This window comes from Gigantopelta aegis, chromosome 7 (genome assembly GCF_016097555.1).
Source record: "Gigantopelta aegis isolate Gae_Host chromosome 7, Gae_host_genome, whole genome shotgun sequence".
NCBI lineage: Eukaryota > Metazoa > Mollusca > Gastropoda > Neomphalida > Peltospiridae > Gigantopelta > Gigantopelta aegis.
Genome location: NC_054705.1, coordinates 23,446,929 through 23,461,925, shown reverse-complemented (window position 1 = coordinate 23,461,925; position 14,997 = coordinate 23,446,929). Strand labels below are relative to the sequence as shown.

The window sequence follows — 14,997 nt, the reverse complement described above, 5'->3', positions numbered from 1 at the left end:
TCTAATGACGTCACACACATACAATTTGTATGGCATTGTCATGACATTAGTGTCTCAGACTCTAATAGAGTCTCGAGTCTAGACTCTAAACGTTTTATAAACACCAGGCCTGTTCTCTTATTTTAAACTTTCAAAAACTTATGAAAATGTATCACTTTATTCCTTAGTGAAGTTAGTCTCATTATCATCTAGTGTAAGTGTTGAGTACTCGGGTCCGGGTCGAGTTTGATCCTCAAGTACTCGAGTCTAATATTGTGGACTAATGGAGGCCCTACATAGGATTAAACCACCACTTACATGTACAATGTATATGCTATTTTTCTTATTCCAGTCCTTCATTTGCAAAACAACCCACCCCTGTTGAGGGGGGAAAACCATGAGTTGTGGACAAAACTAGTACCAGATATTATAATAATTATGTATCTAGTAAACTTTGATATAAATATACATAAACAATACAAACAATGTCTTAGTATGTTATCGGGGTTTATGCTAGAGGGTACGAAGGGTAATATTACATACTCTAAAATCTTGAAATTAATTAAAACAGCATTATGCATCTTATTTCCAGTGCTGAACATGGATGCCAAATCATGCCATCATTGTATTGCATTCCACACATTCCACTTAGTCTTTTGTTTTACTTCATGTCTCATAGCACTAAAATGTAACAGGCAGGACGTATATGGCAAAAAGGATGTAAAACGACGTATAATTAAATGAGTGCTTTTCCTTGTACAGGTCATGCTAGACTTGGCCCGTGCTCGAGTACTCGTGGAGGCCCTAATCTTACGATTCAAACACTTAACGAAAGCACTCTGTCAACTAAGAAAATATGTGACAAACACTAAATATCACTAATCAAGATTTTGAAAAGAAAAAGAACAGGCCTTACCAAATCTGACACTGACTCATGGAGTGTGTCGAAGTCGACGACGGTGTTGTACAAGACGCTCAGGAGATGAGACGCCTTCAGACTGTTGGTGGGAAGACTCGCCCCCGCGGCCAGTCCATTGATGTACACAGAGTACACGAGGTTCACCTTAGTCATCCACGGCTCAAGGTCACTAGACAGCAAGGTAACTGTCATCAGTTCCTCTGTAAAAAAACAAGAAAAAAACAGGTAAACAATATTTAGAATAATGACACTTTGTCTACAGATAAAAAGCTGAAACCCACAATCACCTGCAAGTTATTTTTAGAGGCAGTTCCACATGGACAGGACAGTACATACCACAACCTTTTACAAACCAGACTTGTAGTACTGGCTGAGGTGGTCAACAGACGATAATCAATGTTATTACTCATATGGTTAAAAATATCTTGGTACGTATCAGTGATATGTTCCTCTAGAACGCCAAGTGGGACGTAACACTTTAACGTCACTCGGTGACATCATCGATTGGTGCACTACAACCGTACGGGAATGTCAACCAAACGAGTTGAGTGAAATAAATTCAGATCAATTATGGGTAATAAATAGGATATTAAACTCGTTACCATTTCATATCATGTTTATGTTCCCCGAGAAATAATTTTCAATGTCACTCACTAAAACATGACATAAAATGGAAGCTCATTTAATAGCCAATACATCACAGTTCAGCAGGTATTTATTCAAGATTTTTCGTCAGGGTCCATTGTTTGATAAGATTAGTGTGAGTCCATCATATTTGGATATGATTTTCAGGCCACCACCGTTAAATTAATTTATTAGAACAGATATAATTAAATATATATATATATACAGGCCAGTGATGTCATTAAAAATAAAAATAACAGGTGAAAATCAAATTATAGGTGGCCATTAATCAACAAAAGGTTGACAAGCAATGTTTATTAGAAGTTCGATACCCCGCAACAATTGATTCGATAGCCGGAGAAAAATCGTCGAGTGCCGGCTATTAATGACATCCCTGCAGGCCCTAATCTAGAACTGAAAAAGTAGGAGAAATGACTTCTCCCTTCTCAGAAGAAAGAGGAGAATTTTGATTAAAAAAAAGGCGAAGTGAACATTTATCGGTACATTTTGTAACGTTTCGCCAGTTTCTGCATTCAACTGAAAAAATTCAGAATTTTAAACTCAATTCTAATTGTAATATTTCAATATAAAATACTACTTCTGGTAATTAATTTAAACATAACAGTTGTATGTTTCATTGAAAATATGATATTATTAAAGGGACACACCCTAGTTACGTTTATTTGTTAACCATTACGGCGTTGTTTTTCGCTATTAAACCCCATTTTTCACAAATAAAATTGCACTTTACTTACATTTTATTATTTAGAATACACATTTCCATTCACCTGAAGTGCTTTTTGGTAATCCTGATGTTTGTAAAACCACGAAATGCATTTTTTGCATTTTTTCACAAGACGTGTTGTCGAGAAAAAACCGTTAAGCAAGCGAGGTCCAATCTATTTTTAGAGGGGATATTTCCATTTCAATGTCACAGACGTTGGTATATCACGTGACTGTTATCATTTTGGTTCGGTTTGTTTTCTCGTGCACGGTTCGCGCAATCAACATCCGATTTGTTGTTGTTCATTTGTGAGATTTTTCTTCACAATTCGTGAACATTTTCAGTAACAATAAAGTTCAGACAAGTAAGTGTCTCAATACAAAACGTTACAAACCCTTAAAACCAATAATTTTGCTAAGTCTTATGATATCTGGAGAGGGGATACAACCAGGACAGAACAGTTGGAACATGTCCAGGAGAGGTGAAACGAACGCACCCCAAGTCTATGAAATTTGTCGTGACGTAGGCATTGTTGTGCTTCGAGCGACATCTACCGGTGACATCAGAATACTAACTTTCAAAATTATTTCAAGCAACTGGGACATGGGGATTCCCATGGTATTTATCGATATAAAACCTTCTTTTTCACTCCATTTGATAAAAAACGTGATCTAAGTGTGTTGCAGGTTTGTAGATTAACCAAATTATAATTTATTTTCACTGGATGGAACTAGGGTGTGCGGCTTTAAGTAACTGATAATATGCTGTTATGCTAAAATTAAAGAATTAATTAGTATTTTCTGTCATTACTGAAATGAATGTGGCCGAGGATTAACAAAGCTTGACTGGTCCCAGCACACAGCGCAACATGCATCACTCTGGAAAAACAATAGCCTGGTTTACAGGTGTATGTGAAGAATGTCAACATTAGACTACGACATGTATTTAAACAGAAACTGGCATGAGTATTAACATTTGTTGGTTGATTTTGATAATAAATTAAAGAAGGTAAAACATTATTTCATCAAATCAATTGTACCCAACAGTACGCGTGTACACTAACCATTTCCCGTTAATAGACCAGTTCACGATTACTCGAGGATACAGTCTGGCACTAAAGTGAAAACACTGTCCGACACATGGCGAGATATGACACTAAATAAATTGGGGTCTTGACGTCTGTTGTGTGATTTTGTTTTTGAAATTGGATTAGGTCCAAAATATTACGACGACTTCGTCTTCTCATTACTGCTGACTTTCATCGAAAAAACGCTGGAATAAGAAATAAGCCAATGGCTTGGTGATCGATCAAAGACCAACTGCGCATCACCTGAGCACTTTACCACTGGGCTATATTCCCCATCTGTTCAATATTAGGCCGACGCCATATAACCGTAAATACAATGTGTTGAGTGAGTCGTTAAATAAAACATTTCTTTTCTTCCATTCCATATTAGGAGTCTAGTAAGTCATAAGGCACATTCCCAATACCTACCGTATATCTTCGACTGTAAGTCGATCTCGGCTATAAGTCGAGTCCCTAATTTCAAGCCCTGAAAACTTATTTTTTTTATTGACCCGTTTATAAGTCGACCCATGAAAAACAATTTATAAATATTGAAATATTTCTTATTTTCAGCACATGAGAACAATAATTTACAATATTTGAACAAAAGAAAATTATTTTACAAACTTCGGTTTTCACATTTTGTACATGTATGTATCCGTAACATCGCAATATAATCAGACTATTCCAATCAAACTATCATTATTACATAGCATCAAAACAAAATATTCCCTTAGTAGAGAGTGAAAGCTGTTTGACTGTTACTGTATGGCACTGTACAGATGGTTTTGTGCACAGACAACAACTTTATTTATAAACATTGACAACAGATCACTATGGTCTCACTACACAGATGACTTCCGGGTGAGAGTTCATTCATCACAGTCCACTATAGTTCCTAACTGTGGCACATGTTATGGTTCACATATTCACTTCTAGGAAATGGTGAAGAATTAAAACAATATGTATGTTTAATGGTAAGCCTTCTGGCTGTATTTTGCCCATGTTATTTTGTAATATTGTGCATCGACCTTTTGGGACATGGGTATATAGTGCAAGTGACAGCCGGAGTGAATCGGTTTATGAACCACCTGTTGGGACCGGTACTACAGCCGGATGCGGTCATATAGCAAAAAACTGAGACGGAAATGTTCACAATTTTGAAATGAATATAAATGCTTATATAATGTATGTTCGCAATGGTGTATGTTGTTAGTGCCAACAAGAACCCGTTCTATGGGCAATCTTCACTTGAAGTTGGGCAGTTTCACATGGGTTTCAATGGCAGATGACATCTGTGTAGTGAGACCTATGATAAAACTGAAAGTATCACGTTTTGCCACCATATTAATACATGTAAGGAGGATAACTCTGGAAAGTACACTGGTTTTTGTACCAAATGATCTAGTGAACTGCAGAGATCAGTCTATTTTAAGGGAAAGCTCAGTGAAGTTAATCACCGACAAGACATTGTTTGAACAACCATTAATGCCAGTGACCAGATTTCAAAATAAACTCAGGCAACAGGTAGTTAGTATTGTTTACATTTTTGCTATTAGTGATGACTGTTAATTTAACTAAGTGGACTGTTGTCTTGGCATGTGAGTGAGATCACACGCCTTTTTGCATAACCAAAACCGTTCTAATGCCAAAATAAATAGGTTATAAAAAATAAATGTGTCAAATTAACATATTTGAGTATAAATACATGGTATACCTCAACAATAAAACTTGTAAAATAATCCCCAAAACTCATATTTTTTGTGTGAATTTTTTTTACCCTATTATAAGTCGACCCCCCAATTATAAAATAATTTTTGGGTGAAAAAAATTCGACTTATAGGCGAAGATATACGGTATTACAAATCAAATTACCTTGTTTGATCATTTTCTTTTCAATACTCGACAGATGTTTACAGAAATCCTGCAGGAACTTCGAGACAGTTTTGGCAAATGCTTGGTAGGTCATGGGCACCGACGCGAGTCCATCTCCTAGACAACTCTGTGACACGGTCTCCTGCACAAATGAACTAAGCAACTGGATCTGGGCTCCGTATTTCATGAACTGCATCAGAGAGCCTGCAAGACTCGGCTGCAGAAAACAAAAGAAACAAGCATTCTCATATATCTGTTAAGTTCAAGGGCCATAACTCTGTCAAAAATGGTTAAATCGCCATGAAAGTCAAACTTGATCTGTTAACAGTATACCATAAAGCTATACATAAAATTCCAACTTATTATCTCAAGCAATGAATGTCTCCTACCAGGCACAAAAATGTTTCATATCTCCTAAGTTCAAGGGCCATAACTCTGTCAAAAATGGGCAAATCGCGATGAAAGTCAAACTTGATCTGTAACAGTATATCATATAAAGCTAAACATAAAATTCCAGCTCAATATATGAGATGGTAGCAAATGTAATATCCTATTTATTACCCATCTTAACTTTTTATTTATATCATTGTGACACTGAACTGGTAGTGGATTAATTGTATGACGTTATCATATGATGTTGAAGTGTTACATTTCTCTTGTTAACTTTTCGATTTGAACCAAGATATTTTTAACTATATGGGTAATAATATTCACAATATACTAGTACACAAAAAAAATCACTTTCATCTGTAATGATGTAATTTTCTGCATTTTATAATTTTTGTGATGTCATCCAATCAGCACTGGTTATACTGTATAACGACAGACAGTTTGCATTTACGTAAACCATGGAAAAATGCATGCATATAAATTTTGAATCATTTGTACCTAACCTAAAGTCTCAAAATTCTGATATGCATGTATTATTTCCACTGCTGAGATGCACTGCACATACCCAGTTGTTTGAGGAATTTACACATCACAAATGTGCACTTATGCTAGGCTTAGACTGTCAACTGCCTGCAGAAGGTTAGCCAACTTTCTGCTGTCACAACTTCTACGATTGTCCAGTTGCTAGTCTGAATGCTGTTATGACTTCTACAATGGCTGTCGTATCCGATTAAAAAAATTAATTAGGCATGACATTTGTTGCTAGTCTGAGCACATATTACAACTCAATGCGACTCCCAGTTGTTAGTCTGAGCACATATTACAACTCAATGCAACTCCCAGTTGTTAGTCTGAACATATTCAGAACTCAACTGAACAGTTGTAGAAGCGTGACAGCAGAAAATTGGCCAACCTTTGTAGGCAGTTGGCAGTCTGAGCCTAATATAAGGTGCGTGTTTGCACAACAAAAAAAAGAGTTTGTTTTGTTTAACGATACCACTAGAGCACATGGATTTATTAATCATCAGCTATTGGATGTCAAACATATGGTCATTTTGACAGTCGTAGAAATGAAAACCGCTACATTTTTTCCATTAGTAGCAAGGGATCTTTTATATGCACCATCCCAGAGACAGGATAGCACATACCACGGCCTTTGATATACCAGTCATGGTGCACTGGCTAGAGCGAGAAATAGCCCAATAGGCCCACCGACAGGGATCGATCCTAGACCGACCGCGCATCAAGCCAATCTGATTAAAATTAGCTCCACTGGTATCACCAGTAGATCTAACAGCATTGCGTCGACTCCCATGTCCAGATGACATTTCATCTATAAATAACAATTTAAATATCGACCAATTACACTTCGCCTTTTATAGCGTTATTCGGGAGCATACAAATTCTAAAAATATCGGGCGAGACTATTTATGCAATAGGCGAACTTGTTGGTGTATTCCAACATTGAAAAGCAGGGGGAAAAGTGCAGTAATAAACTCTGGATTGTATAATAGTATAAACCGATTTTATGGCTATACCATCACGGGGGTGTTTTTTTTCGTCTTGAAACGAATATTATTTAAAATTTTATATTGAAATTAGTTTCCGGCATATTTCGTAATTTACACAAATCATTTCGTATACCCTCGGCATAATCCCGAATGTTTTCAAATTCTTTTTAAATCAGTGGCATGATTTTGCAAGTAAGGTTTTGATTGGTCGAATGAAAGGTCAACTGGACATGAGCTCCAACGGGCATCAAGCAAGCATTTTCCCACTGGGCTACTACTCCCCCTCTGTTTGCACAAAAGACACGGCACAATATTTAAAAAGAGATATTCCTTTTCTCTGTTAATTTGAAAACCTCCATTATACTCACAACAGTCAGGTGAGAGACACACACACTGTTTCGCAGTGAGAACTTGTGTTCACCGTACTGAAAGATGAAAAGATCTTCCACGCCTGCCAACATCCTGAAAACAAACCCATTAGAATTAAAAGTTAAAAGTTTGTTTTGTTTAACGACAACAATAGAACGAATTGATTTGTTAATCATCAGCTATTGGATATCAAACATTTGGTAATTTTAACATATAGTTTTAGAGAGGAAACCTGCTACATTTTGCCATTAGTAGCAAGGGATCTTTTATAGGCACCATCCCACAGATATAGCGCACTAGCAGGAACAAGAAATAGCCGAATGGACCTACTGTAAGCGCTTTACCACTGGGCTATGCATGTCCACTAATAACCACACTTAGTGTTTTTTAGTTAATATAGTGTAAACATAATTAATAACATATCTATCAAGTTGTATCACATTGATTTTAGTATGTGTTTAGGTGATGTAATGTACAATTTATTAATTCCTTAAGTTAGTGTCTATCATTTCATGGAACAGATGCTGAACATGAAAACAAGAATGCAGCATTTAGAATTAGAGTTTAAACAGTGCATATGAAAAGGTAATGTTTTGAGATTCAAACTAAGGAAAGATAACTCACCATAAGATTTCTCTGATGAGCTGTGTTTCCGTGACAAATGTTTTCCCGCTGCTGCTGTACAGAGGTTCAGTCTGATGCTTGTAGTAATCCCTAAAACAAACAAGGTATAATTTCAAGGTATCATCTGTAGCACGTAACAATTTCAAAGATTATAATGTCAAAAAGTACAATTTCAAGTACATTGTAGAAGTTTAAAAGATACAATTGCAGCATGTAGCACGTTTAAAAGATTTAATTTACATCAGGCGTTTCTATCTTTCTCAGCCTTTCTTTACAGCACGTTTCATGATTTCAAGGTAACATCTGTAGCACATACAATTTAAAGGTATAATTGTAGCAGTACAATTTTTCAAGTTTATCATTATAGAGCACAATTTTAAGGTTTCATTTACAGCACATTTTGATTTAAACAAAAAGATTATTTAAAACCAGGCTTTTTATCTTTAACAGATTTACAGCAGTTTCAACAGGCAACAGCATATATTTTAAAGGTTTCCCTACAATTTCAATGTTTAATTCAATTGCAAATATTAAGGTTGGTTACAACATTTTGAAAAGTAAACAAGATACGGGAATATACAAGACAGAGCACAGTTATAAAGGACCTTTCCCTTTCAAGGTGAAATATTTGTGGCACATTTAAAACATAATATTTCAAGGTACATGTACAAGTAGCCCATTTTAAAGGTATAATTTGCAAGGTACATTTTAAACATTTAAAACATAATTTCAAGGTATATTTTGTAGCATATTTAAAACATAATTTCAAGGTATATTTTGTAGCCAATTTTAATGGCATATTTTGCAGCACATTTTAAAGGCATAATTTGCAGCACATTTTAAAGACAACACCTATTAATTTAAAAATACAATTTATTATTTTATTTGCAGCATATTAAAAATATTTTTGGAACAAAGTTTAAAGACATAATTTGCAGCACATTTTAAAGGTTTATTAAATAACAACAAGCTTTTCTAATATTGATTATTGCTCTTGAATAGCAAACCCACTCAGCCAAGTCAGTAATGCATATCAATGCACAGAAATACTGCAAATGCAATATTATTTTAGGATTGTTTTAATTTTTAATTGTGATGACATACAGTCATCCGTCAAACATTTAGTTTACTAACCAATCACGAAACAGGTTTGAACTGGAATATGGTCCGGTTTTCGGTTCCTCCGACTTTTGTGTCCAGTACTGATCAACCAGATTTTTGGACAGCCAATCAAATCCCTTGTTTTGCTGTGTTTCAGTGTCAGTGGAAACCAATGTTGTATCATTGGCTGGAGCCTGTATTACAGAAACCGCCATCGTGTGTTTGGTTTCATCTCTTTTGTGGTCATCGTCATCATCATCATCATCACTCAGATCTTCATCAAATGGCAGCTGAAATATTCACCATATTCATAGCATATTCAAGGTTTAAGCAGCACTCAAGACTCGAAATTCATTTTGTGGACTGCATGGGAAGCAATCTCTTTGGTTCTCAGATTTTAATCCTGAAGCTAAAACTACAAATTAAGAAGCATTTCCAGAAACACAGGGGTAGTGAATTTAGTAACATTTTGTGCTTCTGCGAATCCCACATTTTAAGATGGAATCCCAGGCATCGAAATAAGTCGAGAACGCTCGTTCAGGTTACCGGGAGGTTACCACATGTAAGAAAAGTTGAGAGCAGTGTTTCGTTCTCGACAAAAAATTTCAACGAACAGTAGTTTCATTTCTGAATGTAAATCAGCCAATGCATTCCGGACTTCAACGTTTCCAATACAATTTCAGTTGTCCGCGTTTTAGCAGCGCGTCAACTAGATGTGTGTCGAGTAGTTTGCAAGAACATTTAATTTAAACGTAGAATTACCGGAAAACAGTCTATATAGTAAAGTAAGGGATCTTTTATATGCACCATCCCATAGACAGAATAGCACATACCACGACCTTTAATGTACCAGTCGTGGTGCACTGGCTGGAACGAGAAATAGCTCAATGGGTTCACTGATGGGGATTGATCCCAAACTGACTGCGCATCAAGTGAGTGCTTTACCACTGGGCCATGTCTCACCCGCAGTTGGCTCTTGTTGCCTGTCCATTTCAAGTCTCTAACTGTTCCACTTGGAACTTCAGAATTTGTCACCCACCAACTACAATTTAGCAAATTTGATCAGAAATTCTGCAGCCAAACTCAAGTTTCAGTTAGCTAAACAAAATATCACAAATTTAACACTCTTTAAGGAGTGGTTTTTTTCTTTATTTCAAACAGATGGACAGTAGAATGGATAGAATGAGATTTCAAATATCTAACTGTCACCACTCTGCCCTTATGCATAGATGACAGCTCTTGAGTGCAGTAGGTTTTAGACTCTCAATCTCAATGGCTGATTTTTTTAACCACTTTAAACTTTACACTTTAGTCTAACCACACCATCAATCAGGCTTGAACTTAATGGTAGCATTTTCATTTCAAATGATTTTCATACTTATATCCAATTATGATTCAAGCACGCTGTCCTGGGCACACACCTCAGCTATCTGGGCTGTCTGTCCAGGACAGTGGGTTAGTTGTTAATTGTCAGTGTTTAGTGAGAAAGAAGAGGGTTATTGGCCTTACACCTATCCAATGAGTTGTTAAAATTTGCTCTGGGTGGGAGTCAGTACCGGGCTGCGAACCCTGTACCTACCAGCCTGATGTCCGATGGCTTAACCACGATGCCACCGAGACCGGTATGGTAGCACTGATGGCAATTCACACAGCTGCGATATGAGTTGTCGTATTTCGGCGGTTTTACTGATGGCATTTGATTTTTGCTGGATAAACTTATTGCCATCAGCTAAAGGGATTATTTTCCATTTTAATTATTTGTTGTTGGCTCAAAACTGGTAAGCATTTTGCTCCAATGCAAAAACCTTTAAAACGTGACACAGGTAACAAGGTTTGAACATTGCATCCACTTACTAATCAATCAGTAAAACCGTCTTTAAACTTTCCAACTGGTTACCTATGCCTATCTGACTTTACTGTTGCTTTACATTCTGTAAAGAAATTATACTCACTGGTGAATCTGAATATCGCCCCCAGAAAACCTGCTCTCCTTCCAACAGATGGGCTGACCAGTCAAACGTGTCAACCGGATCTAAGTAATAAACAAACAAGTGCTTACAGATGGACACAAGAGACAAGCATTTCTGCAATTTGAGAGACAAGGACTGGGATGTGGAGGTGAACAGAAAAAGATGTTTGAAAGATAGGATAAGAAATTCAAAGGAAACTCAGCAGTTGGATAAAAATAGGAATTCCACGAAATTAAATGTGTTTCCTTCCCTAAACTAATTCGGTGTCAATGATAGCTGCATCCAAAGATGTTCATCTCAATGCAGGTAAAAAAAAAAAAAAAAAAAATATTACACTTTAAATTAAAAAAAAATTATTATTAATAATAAAAAATCAAATAAGACATGCACTTAGATGAACATTCACAGATGTAACTACAAACCAAGTTTCAGTGATGTAGGGCTTATACATGTAGTTTGTTAGAATTGGAGCTACATCTACATGTGAAAGTTTAACATTAAGATAAACACAAAAACTGACACCCACATTGCTGCTGAAAAGGTAATACCTATATCTCGACTTCTCACTTCGTAAAGGTGAGAGAAAAAAGGAGAAATATTTTATTATTTTCGTTAAAGGAAGGAAGGAAATATTTTATTTAATGATGCACTCAACACATTTTATTTACGACAGATATTGAGAGAGGAAACCTGCTGTCGCCACTTCATGGGCTACTCTTTTCGATTAACAGCAAGGACCTTTTATATGCACCATCCCACAGACAGGATAGTACATACAATGGCCTTTGTTACACCAGTTGTGGAGCACTGGCTGGAATGAAAAACAGCCTAATGGGTCCACCGACGGGGATCGATCCTTGACAGACCGCTCATCAAGTGAATGCTTTACCACTGGGCTATGTCCCACCCTATTTTTGTTAAAGATGACAATGCTACATGAATTACCTTCGATTACAGAATGACAGGGACTTGTGTAGTCAGTACTGGTTGGGTTGTTGGCCAGTGACACCAACAAAGACAATATAGCGTAATGTGTACTTGTCTGAAAAACAATCAAACCTTACAATTTCAATAATAACTTTTATCATTAAAGAAATATACATTACATGTCAAATATGTACTTCTAGTTAAAATAACAGGTTTGGATAACATCACATAGTCATGCATGCACACATAAATGTATCTGCATATATAAAGATACAACACAGTACATGCATGTATAGTATGTAGGTACATACACACACATACATTTAACAGCAAAAAAAATTAAACTTAGTTTTGTTTAACGACACCACTAGAGCACATTAATTTATTAATCATCAGCTATTTGCTGTCAAACATTTGGTAATTTTGACATATAGTCTTGGAGTAAACCCACCACATTTTTCCATTAGCAGCAAGGGATCTTTTATATGCACCATCCTACAGACAGGATAGCACATACAACGGCCTTTGATATACCAGTCGTGGTGCACTGGCTGGAACTAGAAATAGCCCAATGGGCCCACCGACGGGAATTGATCTCAGACCGACTGCGCATCAGGTGAGTGCTTTACCACTGGACTATGTCTAGCCTCTTTAACAGCAAATGCACACAATTGGTCACAAATCGTACACATCATACATATATATTATATTATGTAATATATATGAACACACTTACCCCCAACCACCCCCTCCCCCACCCGAAAAAACCACACACACACACATGGCTGATACTACTAGTAACTATACTTATTATAGTAAATTCAAAACTGATGCAGTAAATTACAATAAAAACTTGAATCACAAGGTTGCTTAGCAACAAGAATTTTCACTTAAAGTAAGAGACACTTACTTTTGGATTCTGAACATCTTTGGAAATCGGGCTCTCGAGGAAGTCATCCGACAGCTGTTTTAAAATGTTTGCCTTTTCAGGTTGGGAGTGAACCTCAAATTTCGTAATCAGTCTAGAAAATATAAAAACAGATTGAATTATTAAACTTGCTTGGAAAGCATTTGTATGAAATACCTGTATCTGATCAATGAAAATTATGGGTACTTAAATTATATGTATACAAGGCTCAAAATTCACCAAAACATGGTGGCCAAAAACAAATAATAATGGATGTTGGCAAATTATGGTAAGAGAACCACGAACATGATTTTAATGTGGAATACAAATATTAATAGTGGCTCATATGTTATAGCTCTAAAGAAGATTGCCCACATATTATTTGGGCGACTAACGGCAAACTGGACATTGCAAACTGGACATTGGTCGCATTTGGCGACCTGGCCACAGGCCGTTTCAAGTCCTGTGTATACAGTGTACATGTTATACAGAGCCAAATACAGCCCGTAGCATGTTCTGGTTTTTGTGCCCAACATTAGATGAATGTGGTATGATAGCCAATGGTGGTATCAGTCAAATTGTCCATGAGCACTTGGTCTCCAGAACACAGTACTGGTGATAATATATAATTAATAATAAAATAAAATAAAATTTCTTTAAAAATGTTGTGCTTCATATATGCAATCATATACGTACATTTGAAAAGTTCTTTTCTAAAACACGATAAATGCCTATTTCCAGTTTTACTGATGTTAGAACAACTCAAGAATATGATAATAAAGTTTACAACAAATTATGATCAATGCCCATTTAACAGGATGTTAAAATTGTGCTTTGTGTGATATACAGAGGATACTCCCCTCGTGTCTTGTGATATCATAATTTATTAGCAGGAGTTGATAAAAGTATGAAATTCGAGTGATGATAAATTATCACAAGACACGAGAAGGGTATTCTTTTCATCATCCATCATCATTCTTTTCATTTGCGACAACTGTAAACAATGTCAGTAATGTGGATTGAATGTCAGCGGTAGACTCGTTAACTAGCAGAACGACAGTGGTGTGATTTCACTAATGACAGCTTTAGCACTGAAACATACGCAGTAACGTAACAAAATAATGTCTTGTGATTACAATTTGACCAATCAAGATTAGAAGAAGCGATATCTCCTAGGAAAATATTGCAGGAGATATCGCAAATTATAGTGCCAGTGACATCTCCTACAAAAGGCTTTAATGGATGATAAATATTATGTAATGTTCAAGCAACATAACGTTTTTCTCAAAATAAAGTAAATGGATATACATGTATAGCGTTCTGGAAATGAAAATGTCATTTGTAGTATGGTACAAACATTCTTTATGTCGGATATTTTTATAAATATTTTCTTTACAAAGCAACAATTATACCCAGCAGTTGACATCCACGTATTTGTCCCACAAATCAACATTTTGTTGTTGTATATAAATACCCTTCAAGTTCACGTGTGACATTGTGGCTGTTCACGTCCAGATAACGGTGAAATCGGAAATTTGAAGTCATAAACTGCTGACACAGTTGGAAATTATCTTCATCTTCCTGCAGAAAAAATAATGTTAGTTCAGACACAATGACATTTGTATGTACATTTTGTGGCCTCATGATTTTAACATTTAATGGGAAAATACTTTTTTTTATTGTGTACCCTGGGTCCATTGGAACCAGCCACCAGAAACTATCTTTTTGGTAATCATGAAAAATGGTGGATTATGTTACATAATAATGGGTAACAGACTTTTGGTTCCATGATTTTGCCCACGTGCGTACAGACACACTGAAAAAACAAACACTGTCTCACATTTAATAATTTCAAAGTTTACTTTTAAAAGGACAGACACTAGTTTCCACCTGTGAAAATTAACACTAAGTTTAGTTAATCTACAAACCTGTAACACATTTGGATAAAGTTACAATTGAGTGAAATATGAGTCGGTGACTTTGAAATGGTGAAATACACTCTAAAAATAGA

At 36.0% G+C, this 14,997-nt stretch overlaps 1 protein-coding gene across 3 annotated transcripts in view; it reads right to left on the bottom strand.

Annotated features, from left to right (window-relative positions):
- The window catches only part of LOC121377251 (gamma-tubulin complex component 5-like), a 44,161-nt gene that overhangs the window by 24,665 nt on the left and 4,499 nt on the right, over nucleotides 1-14,997 (bottom strand). For all 3 annotated transcript variants that reach the window (XM_041505168.1, XM_041505169.1, XM_041505170.1), the window contains exons 3-11: nucleotides 14,461-14,567; nucleotides 12,990-13,101; nucleotides 12,098-12,194; nucleotides 11,135-11,214; nucleotides 9,216-9,472; nucleotides 8,082-8,171; nucleotides 7,457-7,550; nucleotides 5,188-5,404; nucleotides 896-1,098 (exon numbers count right to left, since the gene is read on the bottom strand). In XM_041505168.1, the coding sequence (XP_041361102.1) occupies nucleotides 896-1,098; nucleotides 5,188-5,404; nucleotides 7,457-7,550; nucleotides 8,082-8,171; nucleotides 9,216-9,472; nucleotides 11,135-11,214; nucleotides 12,098-12,194; nucleotides 12,990-13,101; nucleotides 14,461-14,567 (1,257 nt within the window). The remainder of the gene's footprint in view (nucleotides 1-895; nucleotides 1,099-5,187; nucleotides 5,405-7,456; nucleotides 7,551-8,081; nucleotides 8,172-9,215; nucleotides 9,473-11,134; nucleotides 11,215-12,097; nucleotides 12,195-12,989; nucleotides 13,102-14,460; nucleotides 14,568-14,997) is intronic.